Source organism: Papio anubis, chromosome 11, assembly GCF_008728515.1.
Source record: "Papio anubis isolate 15944 chromosome 11, Panubis1.0, whole genome shotgun sequence".
Classification (NCBI taxonomy): Eukaryota; Metazoa; Chordata; class Mammalia; order Primates; family Cercopithecidae; genus Papio; species Papio anubis.
In genome coordinates, this window is record NC_044986.1 from 29845884 (window position 1) to 29863722 (window position 17839).

The 17839-nt window shown below is 53.8% G+C and overlaps 1 protein-coding gene across 2 annotated transcripts in view; it reads right to left on the reverse strand.

Annotated features, from left to right (window-relative positions):
- NEURL1 (neuralized E3 ubiquitin protein ligase 1) overlaps positions 1-17839 on the reverse strand; it is a 99362-nt gene that overhangs the window by 28652 nt on the left and 52871 nt on the right. The window contains exon 1 of one of the 2 annotated variants that reach the window (XM_009215298.4): positions 8474-8653. The exons of the other annotated variant lie outside the window; for it this stretch is intronic. Within the exon in view, the coding sequence (XP_009213562.1) occupies positions 8474-8507 (34 nt within the window). The 5' untranslated portion in view covers positions 8508-8653. Of the gene's footprint in view, positions 1-8473; positions 8654-17839 lie in introns of those variants that run through there. 2 annotated transcript variants of the gene reach the window in all.

Genomic DNA, 17839 nt, shown 5'->3' on the forward strand with positions numbered 1-17839 from the left:
CTCATGGCTTCAAGGGCAGTGTCTTGATTTATGCCCCCAACGCCATTCTGGCACAGATCCTCTGAAGTTAGGTTTACACATTGAGTGAGGAACCCACATCTGAACCCAGGGCTGGCTGCCCCCAAACGAGGCAGCTCTGTCACTAACTGTAAGACCTCTGGGAGCCTCACTTTCCTCATCTGTAAAATGGGGTCATGGCAGGCCTTCATGGGATTCTTGTGAGGATTAAAATAGATGGTGTACGTAAAATTCAGTAAGTAGTTGCTATTATTATTATTATTATTATTCCTATTTATATCACTCTGCTTTCTACCCCCACACCTTTGCTCAAGCCATTCCCTCTGTCTCACCTGCACCTCTCCAAATCCCACCCATCTTTCAAAGCCCAGCTAAAGCCCACTGCATCCAAGATCATCTTGTTTTGAACCCATGGTCCTGAATACCAGTGCTGGCGCCATCATCTTCATCCAAGAGACAGTCTCGTCTCACTTTCTGGGCGGTGGAGCGAGGCACAGAGAATGAGCATTGGAGGCAAGAGGCCGTGGGTTCAAACCCTGACCAGGCCACAGACTTGCTGTGTGACTTTGGACAAGTTGCTTCACCTCTCTGGACCTTGATTTATTTCTCTGTAAAATGAAGCTCATCATAGCCGCCCTGCCCACCTCTCTAGGCTGTAGTGGTGCCCCGGTAAATTTACAGATGTGAAAGAATTTTGCAAACTTTAACACTTGATCTCAACATAAGGTCTTTTTAAAAAACATAAAAGCAAACATAACCACTGCAGGAAGTGATCGGCTCATTTCAGCCCAGTGGGAAACCAGGAACTTCAGTCCTATTTTACCCCAAACGTCCTAATCTCAGATTGCCAAGGTGGTCCTGATTTGGACTCGCTTATCTGCATTAACTGAACAGGGCTCTGGGGGAAAGGATTTAGGAGAACGGCTGGAAAGCTGGGGATGCCTGACTCCTGGTGGGAGATGGACAGGTGGGGATGGAACTTGGGGGACAGAGATGATTGTAAAACTGGGCAAAATTAAACTTCTTTGGGTTCCCTAAAGGGGCCTCTACCTCCCACACCTGCCTCTGATTTCCAGGCTTGGCCCAAGCCCACTTCTGTGCTGGGAACCTTTCCTTCCTCCTTCCCACCTATATAAAATGCCTTTCTCATGCATCCTTCAGAAGTAGATTTTTTCCAGACTAGGTTAGGGGCCTTACTATGGACCTCTGAGGACCCCATAAGCCCCCTAACGGAGCACCCATCACCAAGCAGCCTTTCCCAACCCTGGTTCTTACACAAGATTAAGCCCAGATACCCCAAGGCACTTGTTGTATGCAATGCATTGACTTGTCTCTTCTGCCTCCAGAATGGTTTGGTTCTATGCCATCCTCAGGAGAGTTGAGAAGCCACTCCCATCAGCTTCTGTGTGCTGCAGAGTAGCACTGCACTGGGAAAGGCTGCAGGGTTATTTGTGCCTGTCTATCCCCCTGATGGACTGTGAGCCTCCCCAGCACAGAGACCACTTTCTTTTTTTTGAGACTGAGTCTGGCTCTGTCACCTAGGCTGGAGTGCCGTGGCCTAATCTCGGCTCACTGCAACCTCTGCCTCCCAGGCTCGAGATTCTCCTGCCTCAGCCTCCTGAGTAGCTGGGATTACAGGCACAAGCCACCACGCCTGGCTAATTTTTCTATTTTTAGTAGAGACGGGGTTTTACCATGTTGGTCAGGCTGGTCTCAAACTCCTGACTTCATGATCTGCCCACCTAGGCCTCCCAAAATGCTGGGATTACAGGCATAAGCCACGGTGCCCAGCCCCATTGTCTTTTTTACTGCTGTTTCCCCATAGCCTAGTTCACAGCACACAGCAGGTCCTCAATAAAAGTTGCTGAATGAATTGCTAGTGTTTGATTCTTCTATCTACTGATGAATTGGCAGGAGTTCAGGCAGCACTCATTTTGTGCCTTGCCCTTTCTGGTGTCCAGTGGAGAAATTAGAAAAAGAATGGAATAAAGGGAGCAGCTCCCTTCCCTGCCTAGCACGCCTGACTACAGCCTGCCTGCTCAAGAACCTTCAATAGCTCCTCACTTGCCGGCAGTAGAAAAGAATCAGATAAGGAAGGCCATGAGGGTTGATTCTTTCTTGTGTATCAAATGCTGCAGCGTTTGCCCTTCAAACACAACCTGATCACACCCTCCAATCCCTGCAAGGCAGGTGTCTATGGGAACAACTCCTACAATGGCCCCAACAATCCCTGCATCCACCTCTTGGCCTTCAGGCCCTTGTGTGACCCCTTCCCCTGAAGCGTGGGTTGGGCCTAACCCATAGCTTTGAATGAACAGAATACAGAGGAAGTGGCCGGCGCAACAGCTCACGCCTGTAATCCCAACACTATGAGAGGCTGAGGCAGGTGGATCACCTGAGATCAGGAGTTTGAGTCTAGCCTGGCCAACATGGTGAAACCCTGTCTCTACTAAAAATACAAAAAAATTAGCCAGGTATGGTGGCGGGCACCTGTAATCCCAGCTACTCAGGAGGCTGAGGCAGGAGAATTGCTTGAACCCAGGAGGTGGAGGTTGTAGTGAGCTGAGATCACACCACTGCACTCTAGCCTGGGTGACAAGAGTGAGACCCCCATCTCAAAAAAAAAAAAAAAGAATACAGAGGAAGTAATGGAATGTCACACCCAAGACTGGGTTATAAAAAGACTGTGGCTCCCATCTTGGTTACTCTCTTGCCTCTCCTAAATTGCTCCCTCAGGGGGAAGCCAGTCACCATGGTGTAGGGCCACTCCATGGAGAAGCCCATTTGGCAAGGGACCAAGGACTGCCCATAGCCACATGAGTAAGTTTGGCAAGCCTTTTGATGCAGCCACAGCCAACAATGTGACTGCAACCTCACGACAGACATGAAGCCAGAGGCACCTAGCTAAACAGCACAGAGATTCCTGAGCCACAGAAACTGGGAGAGCATTAAATGTTTGTTGTTTTAAGCTGCTAAGTTTTGGAATAATTTGTTAAGCGGCAATAGATGACTAAAACAGTATCAATAGTTCCATTTCACAGATAAGGAAACAGAGGCTATGAGAGGTAATAACTTGGCCCAAAGTCACATAGCTGGTAAGTGGCAGAGCTGGGCTCTGAACTCAGATCTGTCGCACTGTGCAGAGGTTCCTCCATGGACCCCAGCTAGCTGTCTGGCATGCTCAGTCCCCTCTCTCCTCCTAAGTCAGTTTCTCCATGAACACCGCAGCCCCTATGCATGCCCAGGGTGGGGGCCATGTTAGCACCCTAGCACCTCCCACAGAGCGCCTGGTGTGGGAACAGTAGGTCCTGCTGCTCCCTGAAAGATGAATGAACCTATCATGACAGGGTGGGTGAAAGAAAGTGGTAGGGAACGGGCAAGACAGGCACCTTCATAGCCAAGTTAATCCCCAACTGAGCCTCTTGCTCTCACTCACTCTGCAACATCCCCATACTGACATTTCTAGCAGCCAGAGGTGTATACAGCTGTGACTCCCAATTCCTCACTGCTGGGAAGAGGACCATCCTCCTCCTCTCCCTCTTGTGTCCCACCTCAAGATTCCAGGAGGGGACTCCAAATGTTAACTCTTCAGGGCTCAGCTCCCAATCCCTGTCCCTGTCCTCCCAGCACCTCCCCAAAGCCCCCAAGGCCAGGCCTGGAGAATGGGGGGGAGCGCAGCCCAGTAACATCAGCACCCCTAGTTCTCCATATCAAATCCATAGTCATGCATGTGTACATGCGTGCACACACACAGATGGCAGGTGTGCCTCATGGCAGACACAAGCACTGTTGTGTAGGCCCAGAAGCTCTGGGGGACACAGAGGCAGCAGGTGAGTGTGTATGTGTGTGTGCATGCGTGTATGTATATGTGTGTGTGAGTGTGTTTATGTGTGCACTTGTGGCTGTATGTGTGTGTGTATGTGTGCATGAATGTGTGCATGCATTGTGTATATGCGTGCATGGGCATATGTGTGTGTATATATATGTGTGTGTATGTGTGCATGCATGTGTGTGTGTGCACCTGCGTGTGCATGTGTGTGATGTGTGCGTGCACGCATGTATGTGTGTGCATGTGTGTGCATGTGTGTGCATGTGCACGTGTGTGTATGTGCACGTGTGTGTGTATGCGCTGGCAAGCACACAGAGGCCTAGAGGAGCCTCCACAAAAACTTTCATAAAAGCACACTCTGTGGAGTGCTTACTATGTAACTTACCCTTCCCAATTTACAGAAGTGGACACTGAGACGCAGATAGATGAAGGGACTGACTCAAAGTCACACAGCCAGCAAGAGCAGAACAGGATTCAAAATCTCCCAGAGAATAACTGCTCCTCCTTCCCTTCCTCTCCAAATACTGCCTGGCCTCACTGCCCAGCCCTGGCCTCACCTCCCTGATGGTTCCCCCACCCACCCCCTCAGGCCACCTTCAGCTCCAACTGCCCTGCCATCCAGCAGGCAAGGGCCTCTGTCCACCCCATACTCTTCCCCCCTACCCACTAACCCAGCATCTGCTGGGAGCCACTGTGTGCCAAGCGCCAGGCTGAGGTAAAGGAACGCAGAGCTAGAGTGACCCGATGCCCACCTCCCTGGAGTCCACAGGCACGAGCGGGGTGTGGGGGTGTGCACCTTCAAGCTCCGGAGCGCCCCTTGGCCTAAGCCCCCAGAGCTGCTGCCAGGAGATGGGTGGCTCCCTCTGCTAATCTCACAAGGCCACTGGATGCCTTCTCCACTGCTGCCTGCTTGAGGATTAAGGAACCCAAGAAGGGTAAGTAGTGGACCGGCTGCAGAAGGAAGAAGGCCTGGCTTCTCCACTGAGGCACCAGCTGTGTGGCCTCAGTTAGACATTTCCCTTTCCTGGCCACAGCCGCTCCCTCTGTGACAGGAGGGGGTGGGAGCCAATGTCTTGGGTCCCTGTACACCAGCATCCTCTGACACTCAGGCTTGTTAAATCCAGAGACTAACCTGAGGGTGACATGTATGTCTGGGTGCATGTGCGTGTGTCACCTACACATCAGCCGTCAGCAAGGGGTCCATTCCTTGCCCTGAGGGAGCACTGAAGGGAGGTGAAGGAGGAAGGTGGGGGGAAAGGAAGAAGAGAGGACAGCAGAGGCGAGAGGAGGGAGGCCTCCCAGTGTCACTGCTGCCTCCCTCTTCGCACTCCCCTTCCTACCCCTGTCAGCCTGCCCTCAAGACTGGGAGCAGCTCTGGAAACCTGCCGGATGGAAGAGATCAAGCGTGTAACCACTGAAACCATTTTCCAAACGGGAATTCATTTCCCCATGGGTGTCCTACCAGGCTGGTCCCAGAGGAGCCCGACTCCTCACCACCAGCCGCACTACACACACACACACACACACACACACACACACACAGAGGCATGGCACAGGCACAGAGGACCACAGATGTGGCTGCCCCCGCATGGAAACATAGGCACGGCAACACACAGTCGCTTCAATCCACAGTTACAGACACATCACACAGGTACACAGAGATCTAAAACACAGATACACATCTGTTGACATCAGAAGCTCAGAGAGCCAAAACACGTCCACAAACAAAACACACAATTAGATAACCCCCGACACACATACAGACTCCTGGGTCCTCCTCTGTCGCCCTCCCCTCACCCACTTTAACGTAGCAATCCAAAATGTTTGACCTGAAACAAGCCGAAAGTCCAAGGCCCTAAAGAAAATACAATCAGCCAGGCGCGGTGGCTCACGCCTGTAATCCCAGCACTTTGGGAGGCTGAGGCGGGTGGATCACGAGGTCAGGAGTTCAAGACCAGCCTGTACAACATGGTGAAACTCCATCTCTACTAAAAATACAAAAAATTAGCCGGGCATGGCGGCAGGTGCCTGAAATCCCAGCTACTCAGGAGGCTGAGGCAGAGAATTGCTTGAACTCAGGAGGCGGAGGTTGCAGTGAGCCGAGATCGTGCCACTGCACTCCAGTCTGGGCAACAGAGTGAGACTACGTCTCAAAAAAAAAAAAAAAAAAGAGAGAAGAAAAATACAATCCAGGACCATTTCAATGTGCCTTCAGGAGCCCAGCTACAGGCTACGGCACCCCTAGGAAGGAGCAAACCCCTGTGTCTCACGCTGGCCCCAGCTCATTTCCCAGAAGAAGGTGAAACCAGAGCTGCTGGGGCAGCCAGGGCGTGTGTACAGCTGTGGGCACACATGGGCGTGGATGCGTGAGGACGCATATGCAAAGGTTCTGATGGGGGTGGGGGTTGGCTGTGTGGGCACAGGCAAACACTCCCTCTCCAGACCTTCCAACGCCTGTCCCCTCTACTTGTGCAATGGCAAAGGCCAGGGCCAGCTTACAGGAGGCCCCGCCTGGGAGGGCAGTGCTGGCAAAAGGGTGGAGGCCAAGGCAGATGGGGCATTTGATGAGCGCTCACTGATGGCCACCTAGCCTGGAGGCCCAATTCCTAGAGTTCTCAGAGCACCCCAAGCGATCCTCCTGCCTCCAGGGAAATGGGACAAATGAGAGGGAGGGAATAAGACCCTGGGCCCAGGATGCCTTTCCAAGCCCTCCTGATTTTCCCCATGTTGAGTTCTCCGCTCACATGATTCATGTAATCCTCACAATAATCTTGTTTTCTTTTTTTCTTGAGACGAGGTCTCGCTATGTTGCCCAGGCTGGTCTCAAACTCCTGGGCTCAAGCAATCCTCCCACCTCAGCCTCCAAAATGTCTGGGATTGCAGGCGTGAACACCGGACCTGGTCTGCACAGCAGTCTTAGGCGGAGGGTGCTATTACTAGTCTCATTGACAGGTGAGAAAACTGAGGCTCAGGAAGACATTTGCCTTCCTTACAAAACACATCCACCCACTCCCAGAGCATGAGCTAGGGTGGTCTCAGGTCCTCACCCTCTAGGGAGCCTGTGCTCCAGCTGGAGGACAGTGTAGTGTGTCCCGAGCCTGCTCTGAGGGCCTCTCTGTCCTTCACAGACCACAGGCTTGCCCAAGTCTGACTCCAGTGGAAAATGCCAGTCGGCTCCAGACCCTCTGCCAACAGGCCCCACCAGGGCCAGTAAGCCCTGAGAAGAACCCCCACCCCACAGACAGGCAAGGCCAGGCCCAGGTCAGTCCAATCCAAGTCTCCAGCCAAGGCCCAGGCCACTGGCAGTGCCCCTGGCGTGGCTCCGGATTATGTGTCTTCCAGGGCCTTCCATCTGTCACTTAGCCCTCCAAACCCAGGACAGAATTCATTTCCTTTTAAGAGAGCCAATCATTTGCTTTTCCTACATCTTTCCCTGTCTCTTTTCTTTTTTAATTAGAAATTACTCTCCCAAAGTCCAGAGCCTGGAAGGGAGAAGCCACCTGGTCACCAGTTCCGGCTGCAGCTGCCCACGCGCTCCTGCCGCCACCCTCCTTCCTTCCTGAGCCTCTCCCAGGTTCCTCAGTGCCCACTGGACTCGGCAGATGGACACTGTCCCACCTCCTAATACCCCGTCCACGCAGGGAGCAGGGGACATAGGGGAGTGCATCAGGGACTCCCCAAGGTCAGCCCGCGCTGTTCTGGCCAGTTTGTAAAGGAACCCCAGTTCCCAGGGCCCAGGGAAGACACACAAGTCCCTAGGAAGGCTTCTCCTCTCTGGGTCTGTTGCCACATCGGCCACGGCGCTCCCCAGACCACAGTACTAGAGCTAGGGGAACAAGAAGACAGGGTTTGGAGCAAGCAGGAGCTCTGCAAATGGGGAGCCAGCCAGTGGCCCCCTCTCTTTCACCTCTTCAGCTCCAGGCTGTGGGTCTGTCTGACTGTGGACGTGACCTGCAGGGCTCAGAAGTTCGCTGGCCTCCCCCACAGAGCACACACTTGGAGAAGCGAGGTCAGGCATTGTGGGGTGCTGTCACTTGTACACCCGTGTGCTTAGGCACAAGCCAGCACAGGTGCACACCCACAGGCACCTTCAGTGCCTACTCACGAGCAAAGACACTCATGCACACTCGGCACACATGTGGGTGCCCACATGTCTTTGCGGGGCTCCAGCAGAGAACACAGCACCACCTCCAAGGCCCACATCCCAGGGCCGACAAGCAGGTCCCCCCAGCTATCTAACTGTGGCTGCCTCTGTCCCGGGAGAGGCGGGTAGGGACACCCAGGACCTCGCATCCCACTTGGGGACTAGTCAGCACCTTGGTAAGAGGACATGGAGGTAAGAGGACAAGGAGACTTTGTGGGGAGCCTCAGCTGCCTGACTCCCACCATCAGTGGGAGGCGCCACTGTCAGGGAAGGCACCCCTCTTCCCGCTCTGCCCAGCTCCCTTGCTGCCCCCACCTCAGTGCCCACCACCAAAAGGTGTCCCTCACACAGCCCCAGACCCCCCATGGAGTGAAGAGGTAGGGGCATGACCAAGCCCTCAGCCCCAGCGCCCCTCCGCCGGGCCTCCCCAGGCGGTCTCCGGGCTAAGGTGGGCGGGCCCGCAGGCATCCGCGGGGCCTTACCATGGAGAGTGCTCCGGGTGATCTGTCCCCCCATCTCGGGCGGCGGGCAGTGCAGCCACCTCTGCTGGGCCGGCCGGCTGGTCACTGAGTCGCCCCGGCCGGCTGCTCCCCTCCTCCTCCCCCGTCTCCTCCCCCGCGGGCGGAGACCGGCATGGCAGGGCCGAGGCCCCTCCCGCGCCCCCACGCGCCCCCACGCGCCCCCTCCCGCACACGCGCACGCCGCCCGCCCGCGGCCAGCCGGCCACACGCGCACGCAGCACGCACACCCCTCCGGCCGCCGCCTCCCCGCTCCCACCCACTCCAGCCTCCCCACCTCCCGCGCTGGTACAGCCGATGGGATCTGTCATGTTTATTTACATAAGGAGGAGGAGACTGGAGGCTTCCTGAAATAGCAGCGAGCTCCAGAAAGCGAGCAGAGGCGCGCACACGCACACACATCCCCATCACACACAGCCCCATCTCAGGGATGCAGTGACACACACCCCTCCCTGAACGCCCAGGCCGACAGCCATTCATTCACCAGCCTCATGCACCTACTATATGCAGAAGTCCGGCTAGGTGAGAGCAGACCCCCTGGGAGGCAAAACAGACATTGTCCCTGCCCTCAAGAGGTTCACAATCAAGCTGATGGAGCTGTTCATCAAGTGCTAACACCGTTTCTGTCTTCTTCCAGGCTCTGTTCCAAAGGCTTTGCAAGTATTAACTCCTTTGGTCCTCACAGGCTGAATGATGAGGTCAGTATTACAGTCATTATCAACAGGTACCATCTCTAAGATGATGATGATGGTCTTACAGATGAGAAAACTGAGACAGAGGCTGCTCACCTAAAAGGTGGCAAGGCTGGGATGCAAACCCAGGCAGTACAGCACCAGAATCCAGGCTTTTCCCCCCACACCAACCTGTCCCTTTAATCATGTACATACACACACACACACCCCACACCCCAACACAGACCTGCACTATTCTTCTGCATCCTGTCATACAGATGTGCACTGTGGGCTCACAGGCACTTGGGAGCATTCACCACTGAGCACACTCAGCCATCTACTGCCCACCAGACATGTACTCACATGGTTACATACACACCTCTCAATGTACACACTCAACACATGCCTGCTTCCACAGACTCACAAAGTTTCTAGAGAAATCTTAAGGTGGACACGGCACCCCACACTCAGGGAAGAGGGAAAGGTGCGGACAGAGGAGGAAGAGGGAGGCTGGGATGGCAGGCTCCTCCAGCCCTGGGCAGGGATGCCAGGAGCCCAGATCATCATCAAGAGAGCAGCTGCCATGCAGTGAACATGCACTGTGCACCAGGAACTGTGTGGGTGGCAGCGGCTATGATGATATCTGTTTTAAAGAGAAAAAAGTGGAGGTTCTGAGAGGCTAAGGAGCTTGCCTGAGGTTACCCAGCAGGTCACAGGTAGGACCAGGATTCAGGCCATGTCTGAGGGACAATGTCACCATCCAACACAAGCTCAGGGGCCTCTACCAGGACAATAGGACAGCACCCTCCTCCCTGGCCCTAGCCTGGACCCCAGCCCCTGTCCTCAAGGTCTGGGATCTTGGACCCCAGGGAAAGGAATGGGAGGGAAGAGAAAGCCAGTGGGCAGGTAGGAGGACAGAGGGGTAGGGGCTGAGGAAGGAGCCACAGGAAAGGTAGAGGCTGCCCCACAGCAGATGGAACTCAGAGACCTGGGCCCTGTAAGTGACTGGACTGGGTCCTGAGCCCACAGCTCAAGATCCTGCTGCTCCCACTTCTGAGTGGGTCTGGGGAAGGGGTTAGGAGAACAAGGAGGGCCATTCAGGCCTGACCTAGAGTCATCAGCAGAGGGCTGGGCAGGATCTGGGTGGGAGAGCAAACCCAGCCTGCCGAACCTCCTCTGAGCCAAAGGCATGCCCAAGACTTCTGGGAGAAGTCACGACACCCGAGTCCACACAAGGCAGCCCACTTTCCACAGGCACATGCCAGCTTGTGGCTATGCAGTCACACGTACACACACGCACACACTTCCTGGCACACGTACCCAGTTCCCATGGGGGCGGGAAGCTAAGTCAGTCTGACAAGGAGAAAGTAAGCCAAACTCTTTTTGACAGATAATGATCATAATAACAGCAAACACGAGGCCTTACTGCGTGCTCCGCACTGCCCTGATCATGTGACGCATTTAACTTGTTCAATCCTCACGACAACCCTAAGAGATCAGTGTATGTGTATGCCCATTTTACAGATGAGGAAATTGAGGCCAAAAGAAGATGCTTTGGAGGCTGTTCCTGTAGCAGCAGAGTCAGCCTCCGCACCCTGCCTGCCTTTTAACACACCCAGCTGGCCCCTTGCCCACTAACCCCTCGCACATGCCCAGCCTGGCCTTCCTATGGCCCCACACCCAGACACCAGCCTCCCTCTCACCTTGGTTCCTGCCTTCTCCTCACTTGGAATGCCCCCTTCCCATCATCCAGCACTGGGAACATTTCTTCTGGGAAGCCTCCCTAAGGCCCCAGGTAATAGTAAGTCCCTGTTCTTGGCACTTATCTTTCCTCTGAGCTCCTGAGCTGGGCATCTCCTAACCCTTACCTTACTCTGTCCGATACAGAGAGAGCCATGGCCTGGCTGGGGCCCTATCTGCTTGCCCCAGCTTCTCCTGGGTGCACCTCAACCATTTAATTCAACTCTACCCACATTTATTGATGACCCTACTATATGTCAGATACTAAGGGTGCAAGGGTGGTCCTCAGTGGCAGGTCCTGGCTCTCGTGGACTTCCAGTCCAGAAGGACACAAACATTTATCAAGTAGCCTCACTAAGGAGCATATCATCACAACCCGAGAAAAAAGGTCTGAAAGAAATGAGCTCCCACTACTGAGTGGGTCTGGGGAAGGGGTTAGGAGAACAAGGAGGGACTGGGAGCTGGCACGTTTCGGAAGCAAGGTTGGTATGAAGCAGGGTGAGCAGGAGGAGCCTCAGGAAATGCTCCATTGCCCAGGCAGGTTGGGTCAGGGATATACCAGACGGGTCTTCAGGAGCAGGGTGAAGACTCTGGCCTTCCTCCTGAGAGCAACAGGGAAGTCCTGCAGCAGGGAGGCAACAGACCAGACCCACATTTCAGAAAGTCACTGTCCTATCTGCTTGTGAAGGGTGAGGGAGGAGGCAGGAGGCTCCAGGGGTGGGAGCAGCAGAAGCAGCATCCTGCATCCCACACCCCGCAGGGCTGGGCCTTGCCTGACTTAGCCTTACTCCCCTCGGGCGTCGCATCACTCCTGTCCCCGCCCAGAGCAGGCACTCAGAAAACATCTCACAAACAGACCTGAAATCATGTGATTTTCAGACACAGGACTGTGGGAAAGCAGCCAAGTGGTAAACAAGCAGGGACAGGGGCAGGCTGGGGGCTCCGCGAGCTGGGAGTCCTTCAGGTGAGCAGCAGCCCCAACTCTGGCCACCTGAGTGAAACAGAACAGAGAACTGGGAGGCGGCCTGAGTGGCCCCCAGGCCTTCAACACTGTAGTCTAAAGGGGTTTTCCCACAGACGTATGAGCCTGTCTCCCACAATCACTTCCCCAAATAGGATGTGGCAGTGTCCTGTGTCTGAGGCTCCCCTCTCCTGTCACTTCACTAGGCAGTGTCCAGGACCTCTAGAGGGGAAGGCAGCCCCAGGATATGGCAGAAGAGCTGCACCCCTTCTCTGTTTTATTCACTGGAGCATCCCATAAAATCTCATTTGGAGCTGGGCGCGGTGGCTCACACCTGTAATCCCAGCATTTTGGGAGGCTGAGACAGGTGGATCACTTGAGGTCAGGAGTTCAAGACCAGCCTTGCCAACATGGTGAAACCCCATCTCTACCAAAAATATAAAAAATTAGCCAGGTGTGGTGGTGCACACCTGTAATCCCAGCTACTGGGGAGGCTGAGGCAAGAGAATCGCTTGAACCCAGGAGGCGGAGGTTGCAGTGAGCCAAGATCGTGCCACTGCACTCCAGCCTGGGCGACAGAGTGAGACTCCATCTCAAAAGAAAAAAAAAAATTCATTTGGCCAAAGGATTCTGTTACTAAAAGGGGTGAGAAAATCACTAACATACATCATTCATTCACTTATTCATTCATCAACCATTCACTGAGTGCCCACTATGCACCAACTGGTAAGCAGGACCCAACGCCTGCCCTGCAGAAGCCAGGGGTGTAAAGCGGGCATGGACAGGGAAACAGGCAGTTCCAGATCCCAGCAGGAGCCAGGCTGGGATCGAGGAATGAGATTCTTTCAGCTCTGGGTAAATGATCTGTGTTCCATTCTATAGCCACACTTTGGAAAGGATGTCAAAGGGGAATGGAGAAGCTATAAGCAAATATATAAGCAAATATATATAAATGCTACCATTTATTGATCACTTACTGTGTGCTAGGAACTGTGCTAAGTATCTCATGTATCAGCCAATCCCAAAACCTCCCTTCAGGAGTTATAATCATCCCCATTTTCAGGCTATAAAACTGAGGCTTAGAGAGGTTATTCTGAAGGGAAGACAAACGAGGCTTTAAACCCAGACCTGCCTGACATCAAAACTCATGTTCTATCCAGGAAAGGGCAAAGGGCAGGGGCCCCTCTTGCTTACAGGAGGGAAGACAAGGGGACAGTGGACCTTCTCCTTAAGGAAGAGAAGGGTTCTGTGTGGCAGCAGAGCCTAGACGTTTTCCAGCGGACAGAAGGTGACATTCCAGGGATGAAGCCTAAATGCAGGCAGAGGACAGGCAGTAAGGCTGGACTTCTCATCTGCTAACAGGTGACCCAGACAGACACTGGAGATGTCATCCTGGAAACTGTGAAGAAAACAGACTCATATATGGCCTGGTTGGAAACTTAATACCTCAAAGCCTGCCGACAGGAAGCAGGGCTGGCTGTGCCCTTGGAGGCCTGGTCTGACAGAATCCCCAGCTGCATCTGTCCTCTCGTGCCATCTAGGGAACCTTAGACCCCTTGGCTCTCTAAACCCATTCGGCTCCCAAGGCCCTCCCCACTACTATAGCTGTCCCTCCTTTCCCTGCCATCTCCTGTCCCCTGACCACTTTCAGACAGCTCCTCCTCCCTTGGGTGCCATCTTGGTTTCCATGATGGTCTACCTAGCTCAAGGCTTTCCTCACCAAGTCCTCTCTCATCCAGGTTTCCCAAGGTCTAGGACCTCATTCCCAGCCTAAACCTGCCCTCTCAGAACTCAAAGTCTAAGGCAGAGCCAGCAACTCCAGAATAAAACATGGAACAAATTCACTGGGGAATAGAAACCATCAGTCCAGTCACCAAGCTCTCTAAGGGGGAAGAGCCTCCAGAGAGCACTGGGGCCATTTTACAGGTGTAGCAAAGAAGGCCCAGCAAATGATAGAGACTTTCCCAAGGCCACACAGTGGGTGGAATACAAAGAGGACTGGGACCCAGGAGTAATGTCTTCTGCTGCTATGCCTAATATGACACACAAATCCGGGCATCAGGAGGTACAGAAGACAGCACTGGACAAGGGAGGGGGTAACTTCTTTTTATGAGGTAGGGGGAAGTGACTAGGGTCTGGGGAGGCCAGGAAGAGGAGGTGACCCTGCTGTGGAGGAGCTGGGAGGCAGCCCCTAGCTGCTATAGTGTTTCCTTTATCAAAAACAAGCGATAATTTGATTGAGCTGATGAGTCGCCTCATCAGCATTTGAGGAGTATGGCCATCCTGCCAGGGCCCCATCCTCTCTACCCATTAGGCTGGGCCTGGCACTGGGGAAAAGGAAGCAGGGAACCCCAGCTGAAAGCTTCCTCCTATGGCCAGAGCCAGGACAAGAGTGGAGGCTGCTGCCTCGAGTCTGGAAGAGTGAGAGATGAGGAGTGACAGGAGGATAAAGGCACCCAGAGACGGAGAGCACAAGCTGTGTGCTGCAGAGAAACTGGAGCCAGGGAGCCCAGAGGGCGTCCTCAGGGGCTGGGACAGGTGCCCCAGCCGTGACAGCTGCCAGCCGCCCAGGAGGATGGGAACACAACAGGTGCAGAGGCGGGGTGGAGACTGAAAGGGAATCTGAGCAAACAGAACCTGGACGAAGTTGAGGCCCCTCCCTGCCCAGGCCCACCGCCAAGCAGCCTTTTCTCTGCCTCTCCGAGACACAAACACACCTGCTCATGCTCCCCAGTTCCAGGCCTCAGGGCCAGCATGGCCAGCCTGGACTGGACAGAAGGGTCACCATCCATGCCAGGCAGGAAGGATAGAACAAGGAAGAAACCAGGTTTCCTATTCCCAGGACAGAGTGTGCCAGACAGAGCCCACACCCACTGAGCCCCTAGCTGGAGGCAAACATTTGCCGATGATAAGATCTGTGTCACAGGTCAGGAAGGGTGGATGGATGTGCCCACCCCACCCATGTGGAGGGTGGGAGCTCTGGTCTTCAGGTCAGACAGGTAAGCTACTGAGCTTCTCTGAGCCTCCACCATCTCTTCTCCATGGTGGAGATCACATGGCCCAGAAACTTGTGAAAACTGAATAACTTAACACCTGTGAGGGCTGCTGCCTGGCTCCATCTATAACAGCAACGCTTGAGAGTCAGAGAACTTGGGAATCCACGTAGAACTGGAAGGACTAAGGTCTCTGTCTCAGCCTTGGAAAGGAATGACTTGGGATGCAGGATATGAGTACAGCACTAAGAATACAGCCAGGCGCAGTGACTGTATTCCCAGCACTTTGGGAGGCCAAGGTGGGCAGATCACCTGAGGTCAGGAGTTCGAGACCATCCTGGCCAACATGGTGAAACCCTGTCTCTACTAAAAATACAAAAACTAGCAGGACATGGTGGCACACCCCTGTAATCCCAGCTGCTCGGGAGGCTGAGGCAGAATCACTTGAACCCAGGAGGCGGAGGTGGCAGTGAGCCGAGATTGTGCCACTGCACTCCAGCCTGGGTGACAAAAGTGAAAACTCTATCTCAAAAAAAATACATGTTACCCCAAGGAGGAGAAATAGAAGACCTGCTTTAATAAGAAACATTTACTCAGTACCCGCTTACCCTGCACCAGGCACGTTCTAAGCTTTGCATGTATGATTGCATGCGTGCCTCACATGCAAATGCCATTTCAGAGTCCTGGGTAGCTGTCAGTTCTTTTAAGGAAGTAGATTAAACAGTCCCTTGTCACCTGGTTAGTGCTGCATTTTTGCTCAGGAATAGAATGAATTTTAAACTGGAAGCTAGCCTTTGTCCCAGCAATCACAAGTGATAAATTAGCAGGGGCTGAATGCACAAGATTTGCTCCCTACACCAGAACCTGGATGGGGAGAGTGAGGAGGGGCAGGCAATGAGACTTCATGGGGAGAGGAGACGCAGAGAAATGAGGAGACACAGGGTGACGCAGGAGACAGGAGGAGCGCGGGATGTGCTGGAACAAGCCATGGGCCTCGTCCATCTGAGATGCGGAAACGCACTCTGCTGATCCCTGCTGGGCCTGCCTGGATTATGAGAAAAGCTGGCAGCTGATAACAGGAGGTTAAATCCCTCCTCCACAGGCAGAGATCCCCTCAATCCACCCCTCCCTTCACCTCCAGCCCACGCACACACTCACACTCACATACACATCTTCAGCACCACGGCTCAGCCTACGCTCCTGGTGCCCACTCCTTCTTGTGTCAGGCCCCCAGCTAGCTGAAGCCACCCCAAAGCTGGGAGGCCCCCTCCTTCCTCTGGGGATTCTGCTTCCTCTGACTCTTGCCTGCTTCCTGCCCCTCCCAGGTCCAGCTTACAGAGAGATGGCCATGCCCAGGACCAGCTGACTTGGCCTCCACTTCTGCTCCCATGCCCTGGCCCTGCCCCTGCCTGCTGCCCCTCCTGGGGCCTCTCACTCCAACCTTTGGGCTCAGATACTGGGTGTCAGTAGCTACAACAAAGTGACAGTACAGGACCCCACAGGGGCTCAGGCCCTTGGCCGGGGTACTCCCAGTATGGCCACTGGCAGCTGGATCCCAGTGCTGTGACACAGCAAACACTACTCAATGCCACCAGTGTTGTCTACACTGGGGGCTTCACAGTACAGGTGGCGGTTAAGAGTAGGCTCCAGAGTCAGACTTCCCAGGTTCACACCTTGGTTCTAACAGCTCTAAGTGTCTATTTCCTCTTCTGAAAAATTGGGTTGACAGTAATAGTGCCTAGATCCTAGGGCTACTGGAATGAGCTCATTCATGTAGTGTGCTTAGAACAGTGTGGGATGCATGGGAAGCACTAGTATGTGGTAGCACCATATACTAGTGATGAGCTACTCCTGACCTCTATACAAAGGCCGTGACCTTACCCTTCCTTACAGATGAGGAAACCAGGACACAGAGGTGGGAAATGGCAGAGTCGGGATTTGATCTCAAGTCAGTCTGCACAGAGCTGTTCTATCTGGGAGCTTCTTCCCCTCAAAGCTCTTTAGCCCCAAAAGACCTAGAGGCCTTGTGTCCCCCCTCCCCCTCTGACCTGGCTGCCCTGCAGGGCCTTTAACCTGTCAGTAGGGGGTCCTGGCACCTCTTGCTCTGAAAAAACTAGGCAGGAACTTGACAAATAAGTACCCAAACCAATTCAGAAAATTACATCTGCTGCCAGTATCTTGAAACATCTGCTCTGGGCCGCCAGAAGGGGCGGAACTCAGCACCCTAGATGGCAACATTGAGGCTTGGGGACACTGAATACTTTGCCCAGGTCACACAGCTAATGCTCAGCTAAGCTGGGATTTAGACACACACCTACTGGACATCAGAGCCCAACACCTGCCCCTCTGCCATGTGGCCTCTTAGAATAATGACCCAGCTCTTAAAAGCTATGAAACAATGTCACCAATGTCTTACTGGATCTGCAAAAGTACCCTATCAGGTACCACAGGACAGATGCTCATCCCTTTGCACAGAAAGAGAAAAACAGAGGCTCAAGGAGGTGGAAATTAATTGTTAAAGTTATAAAGTGCCAGAGCTGGGCCAGAACCCAGATTTCAGACTCAGGAGCACAGGCCCCAGGGCTTTGTCTACTGCAGAGTGCTGCCCCTGAGAACAGCCACCTTCGGTTCAATAAACACAGCGTCAGTCAGAGGGACCCAGGGCTACTGCAGCCACAAATCTAAAATTTGAGCTGGGCACAGTGGCAAATGTCTGTCATCCCAGAGCTTTGGGAGGCTGAGGCAGGAGGATCACTTGAGCCCAGGAGTTTGAGGTTACAGTGGGCTATGATGACACACCTGGCCTAGCTGACATAGCAAGACCTTGTCTCTAAAAAAAAAAAAAAAGTGAAGTTTGATCCCAATGTGGACTGCCCTGGACTTTGGCTGTAGTGTGCCCACAGTCACCATCCTACTTTGCCAGAGTCCCCGCCATGCATCCAGGCACTCACCTGCAGGCCTTGCC